The following is a 12065-nucleotide window of genomic DNA, read 5'->3' on the forward strand; positions in this document are numbered from 1 at the left end:
TGAAACCATTTTATTTGAATAAAACGGTAATATTGCGTAGTGCGTACACAATGCGCAATAATCGTGCATTAACAAGAAAATCACAAGGTTTTGCTTTTTGTCGGTGTTACACAAGTGGGTTTTTAGCGACCTTAGTTCTATTTCACATTTTACATGTCTTAAGTCTTTATTGACGTAGGACCTGGTAGGTACGGTAATATTAAAAATAATAAAGGAAGTAGAATTTTAATTTATTTAATATATATGTTTTTTACGGGCAAGAAGTAGGTAAGATCATGAAAGGAATTTGAAAAGACAGTAATGAACTTTGATAGATTTAGGGTCAGTAGTTGGTCTAGCTACCATATCGTTACGAATTTGTCCAGTCTATTTGAACTTTATGCTTTTGTATGCAGAGTTTTAATCATTGGGGAAAATCATGATATGGATGTATCCATTGGCATCGTATCTAATGCCAGTACGTTCATGTCCACGACCTCATTTCGATTTATTGGTTCAATTAAAGACAATCGAAGTTTGTTCAGTATAAATGAAATGTTATTTGTCTCTTTTACACATCTGATGAACTTAGTATAAGTTGCATATAAGTGTTTAAAGCAGAGCATGTGGGAATTCCGAGTCTAATGCCCGTTTTCACCATCAATCTCTAATTTTTAAGTGACCCCTATAAAAACAAAATTCCTGTTACGAGTATGTGTTATCAATACCATAGGGGTCACTTAAAATTAGGGATTGATGGTGAACACGGGCATAATCCCTTCTCTCGTTCCCTCCACTGCAACTCCTGTACATCCAGGATCTAGAATTCTAGATCTATGCTAACATTAACACCTAACCAGAGAATGTTGAGTTGATACACCAATTTTAGTCTAATTTTGAGGTAGTTCTTTAGCCATATCTTTACCTCTGATGATTTCCAGTTCTTGATAGAATTATTTATACCTTTTGAATGCTGTTTTAAATAGTGGTTTCTTTTCAACTTAATCGCAGACTTTGTGCTAATTTAGTCTGACATTTCTTGCCTCAGTCATCGGACGAAAATAACACTGACTAATGTCATGGTGATTTACATACTTGGAAATGTCTCATTTTTATACGTAAACAATGTCAAGAAGGTAGACGTGTTCAACTTTGCAATTCTAACTTTATTACTAGCTTATTTGCTGAAGTAAAAGAAAATGTTGTGTCAAAAATAGGGGATAGGAAATATTTTTTTTGGTGTTTTAAAGATTGACCTCTCAATAATAGAAACAATAGTGAAAGAGTTACTTCGATGGCATTAAATCGTTATTTGTAAAATTTCAGAAATAATAGAGACACTATCAAATAAAATGTGTAATGTCAAAGAATACAAAATATTTATAACGTCTATTTTACGTCAAATGAAGTCATTAGTTGAATTTTAAATTTAAATTACTTAGGGCTGATTTTTCAATCGTCAGATATCTTTTAACTGAAGAATAAACTTGTCATTTTGACATATTTTCCATACTGAAACTGTCAAAGTGCCAAACTTATTCTTCAGTTAAAAGTTATCCGACGATTGAAAAATTAGCCCTTACTTCAATAATTAATGATGACAGCTTTGAATATGTTGTCCCAGTATGCAACTTTCTTGTCATTAATTAAAATAATAAATAGAGCGTTACAGTTGCGTAAGCACTATTAATTAATATTGATGTCAGAATGTGTGATGTGACGTTAGTGTAAAATAAATAAAAAAAGAAAAACTGCTAACGAATTAACAAGTTCAGTGGGTTTTACAAATTCTCTCTCGCATAATCTTGATTTAAACGACGAAAGTAAGAAAATGTTTTGTTCACAAACTGTACTTAAGTATAGCTCGTGAAATTGATATCATCTTATAAATATATCAACGACTACATAAAGTAAAATCGAGCATGCATTTGTTCGATAGCTCTCAATCAAACTTACTCATCTCTGAAGTACAGCAGCAGTGAATCAGCCTTTAATTTTTGATGCAAAATGGAACTTATCACAACTGTATAAGATGCCTCAGAGTTAACGTTAACATGCAGTCGTCTGTACGAAGAAGTCCTACAAATGCACTGTAGACCTAATATCAGGGATTGAAAGCAAACAAGTTTGAGCTTTAAGTCTTCCACTTAAGAATACAAATGGAACTTTGTGAATGCGAAGAACAACTTTTATGTGATAGGGGAGATTGCCTACATTTATCCAGCTGCATTGTTCAATTAAATAGGCCTCGAATGTGCGCAGTTCCAGTCAGAGATCAATTCATGTTGGTAGGACTGTGCCCTACTTTTGATGATTAACATTTCTGGTTTTTTTCCATAGTATGCCTGCTAAGGACAATAAAATCTAGCCAAGGGGTATGGGTTAGGTTAGCAAACACGGTGAACTCAGGCCCGGTTTGTGAATTCAGATTTTTAGGTTGAGCATGCTTATTTGATACTTAACTATGAACTTTTCTTATAAAGTTTATGCTTGAATAGAGGATGAGCGAGCATGCTCAAATTAAAATCTCAATTTAATAGGCCTTAGTGAGATGGCTTTGATAACTAAAATATATTTTTGTACCCTCGTGTACATATTACAGCTGCTGTTTTTGAGAAAAAATTGCATAGTAAAATTATCAAACTAAAACCACTTCATTAAGGTAGTCAAATCTTCATCAATGAAAGCGTGAAATGTCCCATCCAAAACAGACGATTCGATTAGTTTTATCGATATTAGAACCAATTGATTGCGACTAGACAAAGTTCATGGTTCGAAAGTTCAAGTCAAAGTAGAAAATGCAGATCGAGTGGCATCTTCGCATTTCATTTGTGACGCAAACGGTCAAGGCTGCGATCACGGTTTCGCTTTCACGTGCACTCTACAGTTTTACAAACATGTGTTTGAACATACGTACCTATGTCGAATCGATTACTACAGTTGTTTAAATAAAGGCCAACTTGCAATAATCGTGATAGTAACTATTTAAATTGGATAAACATGAACGCCCAATTATGATCCTGGAAAGAAACTGAATTAAATATTTATTAGAAACTCCTGTGTAGCCAGGATCTACAGCTTGATCTTCGATAAAACCCAACCTGAGAAGGTTGAGTTAGCCTCAGGGAAAGATAACCACAATCACAATAGAAGTTCTAAGGAAGTGTTTGGAGTAGATCCGAACATCCCAGAGGTAGGTTCGTTGGCGTCTTAGAAGATCTAAAATCACAGCTAGCTAAAATGACATCATCAAACCATGGCACAGATTCCACAGCTTGGATAACGTCAATTGCAGACAAAACGTTAAGTAACCAACTTTTAGTCTCTTAGCGCTGGAGTAACTAAATAAGAACCTGCAAATATTTGTTCAAATGAAAGTATTACATTTAGTAATACAGGTTTCAAAAGTCCTATCATGACATGTGTTTCAAAAACTTTTGCTGGCTATTGCAGTTTGAAATCATACGTTTACAGAAATGTGTCGCAAACTTCTTTATGTAGTTCTTACAATATCTGCGTTGTGGGAATTATATTTCATAATGACGTTGATATACAATGTTGTGATGAATATTTACGCGTTGCGAATTGTCGAATTGAATTTACGTGAAATCGTAATTAACGTCAATTGTAGCTAGTAAATTGATAGCTCTATTCACTTCAATGAATTCAGTTTCTTCAGTAGTGTTTTCTTTACACTTTCCACATTGAAATTTAATACTTGTCATAGGTATTTTATAATTTCAATTGTCAAGATATTCATGAAAAACGGTAGTTATTTCAAATGCCAATAAGAAACAATCAAAGTGTAACGGTACAAGATACTTAAAACTCACATTTCACAAGCTTCATTAAACTTAAAAGTTACAAAAAACAGATAATTATCATTAGCGATCTAATGAACTATTTTATATCATCACAATCCATGATTAAATGGCTGTTAGTGCGAGGCGTCATTGCAAAAACTAACAAGTGATTGCTTTTAGTTTTATTTTGAGGTCTCAACCTTCAATCGAAAACATTTAGGTAACAATCTGGTCACGGGCGATGCTCTGTGCCGATTCACGTTAGTTTTTATTCACCTTCACTTATTACATTTTACGTTTGAGTTCGTAATTGTCGCTCTAATTTTGGGTTACGTTATGTAAGCTACGTAAAAGTGGTACAAGTCCGTTTATAGTATTTTGGATGCCAATATCTGAAATCTGACATAGTAATTTTAATTATCAGGGTCAATCTAATGCAACCATAAATTTGAAGAACGTTATATTTCGCACGTGCCATTTACTACAGCGATAGTTTTTTTATCAGGTTCCACTAATTCGTGTTAAAATATCACCTGCATTTATTCGTCATTGCTATAATCAAAATCATAACGTCTTACTCGTTTACCTTTTGTGACATAAACATGGAGCTTTTTGAATTCAGGTACGTTTTTGTCTCTTTCTTTCGGTCGGGGCTCGCGTTCACGCACGTCGTCCGTATGCGCAGGAGTTGATCGCACAGCAGTTAGCGGGGCGACGCTGTCGTGATTGGTCGCCGCGTCCCGATGTCTCGCGCACAGAATTTAAACTAGTCGCGATCGAGTTCATTGTGAGAAGCAATGTTTTGTTCGCCAATACAAGTTTACGTTCTCTCAACAAAGCTGATTTGAGACAGTTTTTTTTCGTAATGGTAATTGTGTGTGTTTTGTGATGCTAAACCGTGGATGTGCTTTTTTTGCGGAAGCCGCAGCTGTTGTCACAGCAGCACCTGAACCTGTATAAAGGATTGGGACGTACACTCTTCTTTGCGAATTTACAACAACGTTTTTGTATGAATCATCAGTTTCACGTGGTCGGTAATTTAATGGTATTTTTAAAAGGTAAAATTTTATAAGTCGTTTTAGGAAACTGGTTCTTTGTTTTAGTCTCATGTCTTTCCATTTTTGTAAAACTTACAAGAGTTTATTATCCTTGTAGCATATTCTGTGATTGCTATTATTAAAGACTGGTTTGAATACTTGAAAGTTCTATTTCGAAGGTCCTCCCGCACAAGGTTACTGCAGCGATCGCGTTTGCGTGCACTACGCTTGTGCCGTGAAAGTATTTTGGAACGTTGTCTTCACAGCGAAGATATTTTAGCATATTAATGCTTAACTCTCCAGCTTTCTATGCCTTTGAATCGTTCATAAAAATGCCATCAGTAGCTGCAAGCGCATTCATATTGCGCTTGACTGATACTGTTGCATATTTTCCTTTTTAAGTGTATTCAAATAGAAACGCCTCATAAACCTGAAAAGCATTGGACCAATCGGTAACTGTACTGATTAACCAAGGGTTTGTGTAACTTTTGTCTTTAGTCACGCATGTTTATCAATCGGTTAACCTACTGTGCGCATGCTATCTGAGATCATTGTCACGTCTCGCTACTTAAACAATGATTAGAAAGTTGAATTGATGCCATCGAGTCTCTGATAAGTGATTGCGTGTTTGACAATAAGCCTCGTAGTATTTCAGCGATTATTTTGATGTTATCATACCACTATAGGCATTCCTGCATCATTATAAAGGTTACCCGACCATAGAAAGTTGATTTATGATGGCTCATATTGTTATATGACAACCTCTGTGTTAGAATGTCTGTGTTAAGTACTTCATGTATTATTATTTATGGCATGTTTACATTGTTTATCGAGCGTTCCTATGTTTTCAAACCTGTGTAATGATAGCGAGATATTATCTCATTCAAACAAAGCACCTAGTAACTTACTATTCAAACAGTCAACCGAATCAAATCATGTTTATTAAATTGTGCCACGAACGTTATTGTGAACGGTCAAGCTAGAATTGGACAAACAAATACCATTGTTTACGGCCCGTGCGAGTTACCGTTACGGGCCTAAATCCAGGCTGTTCTATTTCTGTTAAATTCCGTCTATGAATGCTAATAAGGCAACGTATTCCAGACACCCGGTCTGAGTCATGGCAACAGCAAAGAGCCCGACAGTTGGAAAAAATGTTGAGCACGCGACATCATGACAAAGTTTTGTTGATTTGCAGCATTTGCCAATGTGAATGACACACGCTCTTCTTTGTTCTCGGGACAATTAGCTATTGTTTTATCAACGAGAAGTCAACATTCTCAATAAAGCTATAAATCGTAGTAGAATAAATTCTTGTGTTGGATTGTGTTGGTCTATTACTAGGTTCGAATGTGAAGAAAGTATAAGAGGCACCGGCCAGTGATTTCTCGAGTTCCTGGATGCGTTCTCACGTATCATCGTTGGCCAGCCGACTGGATATGTGGACCAATGAACTGGTTTCAACTTAGCTCGCTTGATGTCTAGAAATCGTTTCCTACTAACTCGATCATGCGTTTAATGATTGCCACTAATTTGTTACAAATGCGCGTGTTTCATTGTTTAGATACAAGTTTGTTGAAAGCATTATGTGTGTTACTCGTCCGTTTTATTGGTATAACTTTCTGTCTGAGCGTAATGCTCAAGATTCGCAGATTAAGTGAAAGTGTTTATTATAACTATAACCGCTCGTTTGGCTTCTGTGCTACCAGTCCTCATTATCTAATTGTTGTGCAATTGTATCCCATTTACATTCACTTGATGGGCTCTTGGGACCCAGTTACTGCTTCCTTGTGATCGTCGGCGATGGCTCGTGTCTTGTGCAACCCGTGCTTGCGTCCCGTGACGCGTCCGCTCTTGCGAAGTCTTAAGCGTTATGTTAGGAGGTCTAATCTGTTGCGCAAAGTGCGTAAAAATAATGAAACACTTCATTCATATTGAACCTCTTTTTGGCACATGCTGATTGTTGCTGAAATCCTTTGTCTTTTATTCAGAACATTCCCCAAAATTTGCAAGAAATGTGCAATGACTGCGAGTTATTACAGTAATAAACTTTTTGTATAAAAACGTTGTTGTAAATGAGACAATATAATTTTCAGATTGTGAATATTACACAGATATGTTCTGTTGCCTAAAACTAAAACTGGATACATATGGTTTAATGATTGTACCGATTACAGTCTGACCTCGCATAGAGGTAAATAACATTAGTGAAACGGTAAAATGGAATTACCCTCATCTGCTCTTCGGCGAGTTCTAAGAGGAGGAATATCAACTTACAGAAATGAGGTGACATCGACAGTTGGAGCTGCAATATGAAAATCAAGCATTACCCAGGAAAAGCGGTCATGGAGGACCCGTGGCTCTCGATCGGTGATAGGACTATGGACTTGGTGTACGCTGCGAATTGGGTTGGAGCAAGGAATCTCAGTAATTATAATGAAAATGATCATAGTTCTAATAAGACTAAGTTCAACTCAATATCACGAAGCAAGTCCTGCAGAGACGTAGGGCGCGGAAATGACAAAATTTACGAAAAACCGTACTCTGACGACAGTGGTTTCTACTCTAGCATCGTTCCTAATGAAAATATATCTCAACTAGCCAAATATCAACAAAATATAGAGGAAAAGGCGCGAGCCAACAATAATCTCATAGCTCAAAATAAGTTGAAGCATAGTTATAGTTTTAAAGACATGCCCAACGGGTATAGACCGTCTACGTTAAGGCGTGTAAAACGAAGAAATTTTACAGAGTGGGATATTGAAGCTTTTGGAAGCAACGGTAAACAAGCGCCTGTGCCTCCACAGCGGAAGGACTCTTTAAAATATGCACATAGACAAAGGAAAGTAGATTCTAAGAAAAACTATTATCCACTACCTGACCCCGGCCCAGTGCCGCCTGACCCTGCTTCCGAATCTTACTACGAATACTATTCAAGAGTTAGTCAACAGAACAATGATACTGATAGCGATAAGATTAAACTATTGAAGAATGACACGAAGAAGGAGAAGTACCCACATAACGGGGAGTCCTCAGAGGCTTTCCCAAGCAATTTCGGGAACGATGCAATGTACCAGATAATCAACACAATGGCTACCCTAGACTTGACGCCAATGAAATCCAGATCAGGGCAGCAAAAAGCCGCTGTGGATTGTGAAGCGGAAGATTTGGGGCTATACATGCGGCCTATTAATGGATCGTTATCTACATGCGAACAACTTCCGAACCACACTACGCAACCAGTTAACGAACGAAACGCACGTATTGAAGATGTTAAGCCGAGCTTCCGGTCTAAATCATTGAGAGTTAAGAGCGAGGGCCGAGCGCCTCTGCGGGCTTACCTTGACGCGGTGCAGCGCGACAGCTCACACAATGACGTCACCGTCACGCAGCCCAAGAGGAATCTGTCTCCAAGCGAGCAGCTGACCATGATGCAGTTTGACATGTACAACGGAAACCAACATCCCCCTCTATCAACAAACGGGTTCGCCGTCGATTTGGGAAAGGAAAGTGACAGTCGGACTACGAACGGTGTTACGAAACATATTAAACGTGATAGGTATGGCAAGTTGTACAATACAGTGAGAGTGAAAAGTGACGATAGGTATGATAGGTACGCTGACATTATGTCTTTTGGAGCGCCAAAGGACCGTATAAGCGAGGAACGGGTGTCGAATGGCAATGGTGTTTACGCGAGGAGTGCGAAAAGTTCGTCTAGTGGTTCGGACTCTGACTTCTCTATACCGCGGCCAAAGCTGATAGTGCCTGTTCACACGTATGGGACACGGAAGAGAAGGACAGGGAATCTGTGTCAGCGGGACAGTAACGCCACTGAGTCGTCACTGGACGCTGGGATAATCCTGGATGTCACGCGCCTGGAAGAAGAGAAACAAGCTGAAAAGCCCCAGCGCAATGAAGAACCAGGTAATAACACCAACCATCATAATGTACATATTTTTATCGCTAGGATACTGTTCTTAAGTGTTTGCTGATGTTGATCGATGAGGAGATATAACGCGGAGGTTATTATAGCTCATCCACACGTTACAAATCATTATCTGTACTACCAACTACCAAGTATAAAAACTTGTAAAATATGGTGTGCTTATAATTTTACACCTGTAACAAATTACGTAGAATATCGTAATATGAAAATTTCGGGAAAAATTAGGTATAGCTCATTAACATAAGATATGACCGGTAGTTTAAAACTTTTAGGAAACAATAAACCTCATTTATAAATTCGTAATTAGCATACAGCTTGCTTTAATTTAGCATCAAGAGCCTAACATAACAATAATTCTATTCATTGTATACTTCCAAAATCACGAATTACTTTGAAAGCAAGGTGAATAAGCTCGGCCTCGAAATTGATGGAATATTAGGCATCGGCTTGCGAAATCCGCCATATACGAGTGCATGGGCAATCTGCGCGTACGCATTCAACCACTAAAAGTTGCTAAACCCAACGAGGCTGGTATATCAATTAGTTAACACCACACTGCCCTACATTCGGGCTAAATCATGCATGAATATAAGCATAAGTAGGTACGGCACAATTATCATGCTTAATAGCTTAAATAACTCCGATAAGAACCCTATTACAAAACTTAAGTGCCCGTTAAAATGTTGTTTACGAGAAACAGGATACAATTAAAACTAGAACGGTCTGATTTTACATTTATTTTGCTGATTTATTTGATGCAAATTGTGTTAAATTACGGATTCATTTTAAGTATTCAGGGTATTGGATTTGCAAGTATCAAGCAATCGGTGTATTGCATGTAATTAATTAACAACACATCCAATTATGTAATATTCATCAAGAATTTAAATAATTACAGCATAACAAGCGTCATTTGTTGACCTAGAGAACGACCTTATTATCTTGAAACAAGATCAATTTTTGCTGTTAAAAAAAAATGATAAACTTGATTCGTCGCCATCTGATTTGTTTTTGTCTAACCGTTAGTATCTTGTACTTATAATTACTATGACTTAAATTGAGTTTACTTTAATTCTGAACAAATATTCAACCAATTTGCAAATAAGATGACTAAAAAACTGTAGCTTATGATAAGTGATCTCAAGGTTTTATTTCATTTTCGAAATATCAGTTTGCTCACATTAACAAAAACATAAGCAGTTATTTCAGTTAGTTGTATGTGGCAGTAAGCCTTATTATTCCAAGATTTCTAAAGAAAATTATTGGCAAATCATACAAGTAAGTCGTTTCATTAAGTGATCGTGTTGCGCAGATTAAGCAATTGTCCAATTTAACTTTCACTTAAGAAAATAATGTTACCGAATAATCAAAATAATTTACTGTTATAGTGTCCCTCGCTAAGTGTTTATTGGTTGATAAATTGTACGATAGCAATATCTTCGTAATAATTGTAATGTAATTTAAAACTTGCCATTTTAACAATGATAGAAGAATACTTAGTGTTATTCCATAATAATAGTTTCATGAAATGTATTATGAAAATGCGCCGTCACTTTCAGTAAAGTGAAGACGCATTTTCATAATACTTTTCTGTGCATTTTAATTTATTGCTAAATGAATCTTTTGTGTTCAGGTAATTACTTTTTAAATAGAAACCGTGTTTGTAGATATTGAAGTGTAAATTTCTAACATATCATAATTAAGTTCATAAATGTTGCAATTCTTCATTCGTAAAGTAATAATTGTATAAGTAAGTGTACGTCCGTAGACTATGGTATATAACGGATGTATAATTTATGATTGAAACTTGAAAAGCATGAAATAATTTTGATTTCTACACCTTATATCCGCTTTAACACTGATATTTGTATAGTATTGGTCTTTAAGACCGACGACATATTTTTGTCGTTTTCTTTAAAACGTCAATAATGAGCTCTACCTATTTGTGATCTGCTATACATTATTATAATTACTCAATAAACAGAAATAAAAAAATGTGTTAATGTCTAGCTAGATTCATTAAATGGCATTAACAGTTTTAAGCACTAGTGCGAACTTGTGAACATTTTTAAATTAGGTAACAGCAAAAGGTGTAATAAATTCAATGAGTTTGAATGTTTAAGTGCACACTTTCAATCATGTCAACCGCAGGCAATAGCCCGACTTTCACAAAATGAGGATATGGTTAATTACCATAACTTAAGGTATGATCTAACTACCTGTCTGTGCTGGAATATCTCATTATTTTATAATAAGTATTTTTTGACGGACTGAATTTACTTCTCTTCAGTATCTTCTTATAATACGGGGCTGAGTTTTAAAGTATTTTTACAGGTAATTATGAAGTATTTTGTTTTTATTTTAACGCGTCAAAACAATATGATTTTCCATTGAAATCAAAAGATCGTCGTGCACAGTCGCACTTGCCATAGTAATACAATCTCAATCACTTGAGTTTATTCTAAATGTTTTGATAACGACTCCCTTGCTTGTTGCAATAAAACTAAATTTTCTTTGTTGTATTCAATTCAACCTTGAAAAGATATGATGAATATTAATTTAAAGAGCCTTTATGAATAGAAATGACCAGTGTGCATTATAAATAGTTTTTAACGCTAATAAATAACATCAAATATCACGGAATACTTTAACCAAATGTCAAGGAAATATAAATGCTAGAAAAACTGTATTAAAATTAATTATTCAGTTGGAAAATTAGACACAGTAGTAAATTTATTTTAACACTGCATCTTTACAGATAGGTTTCGTTTTATTTGCAAAAAAAGTCAGAACGTTTATCTTCGTAAACACATTTCTATCCTCACTCGTTGATTTTGAATCGTTTTTATTAAAAAAGAAACTCCAAACAACGTGATAGGTTTCGGTTTACTATCACAAAAGTGACAACTATCGCGCGTTATCTACAAGTTAATTTCTCCTATTGACACTATCTTTTAAGTGAAAAGTGACACTTTTTTCTGAGCATACCAAAGTGGTTTGACACGAGGTTTATAGCTATGTTTGACGTTTGAATAGTTCCCATTGTCTTCCAAATTCAAGGAACAATGGTTTTTGTTATCTTAAACACAACACAAACTCTAAACATGGGTTATTTTAAAGTCTGACAAAAAAGTGTTTGAACGCACTTACAGAGCTGTAAAAGTCTTCCTCAATATAATTTTGGATAACTCATACGGTATTTTTGCCTGCGATGTCAAAAAATTTAGTAAAACTTCAAAGAGTTGTTTTGAGCTAGGTATTTCTATGTTATTTTTGTTTATATCATAAAATATTCTTTTT

General features: G+C 35.7%; 1 protein-coding gene across 2 annotated transcripts in view; it reads left to right on the forward strand.

The window, feature by feature from the left end:
* Positions 1-4497: 4497 nt before the first annotated feature.
* LOC135078842 (cGMP-dependent protein kinase, isozyme 2 forms cD5/T2-like) overlaps positions 4498-12065 on the forward strand; it is a 50460-nt gene continuing 42892 nt past the window's right edge. The window contains exons 1-3 of one of the 2 annotated variants that reach the window (XM_063973398.1): positions 4498-4650; positions 6916-7013; positions 7099-8743. In XM_063973398.1, coding sequence (XP_063829468.1) covers positions 7132-8743 — 1612 coding nt within the window. In that variant the 5' untranslated portion in view covers positions 4498-4650; positions 6916-7013; positions 7099-7131. Of the gene's footprint in view, positions 4651-6915; positions 8744-12065 lie in introns of both variants that reach the window. The other variant, XM_063973399.1, reaches the window with a different exon arrangement.

Source organism: Ostrinia nubilalis, chromosome 15, assembly GCF_963855985.1.
Source record: "Ostrinia nubilalis chromosome 15, ilOstNubi1.1, whole genome shotgun sequence".
NCBI classification, from domain to species: Eukaryota; Metazoa; Arthropoda; class Insecta; order Lepidoptera; family Crambidae; genus Ostrinia; species Ostrinia nubilalis.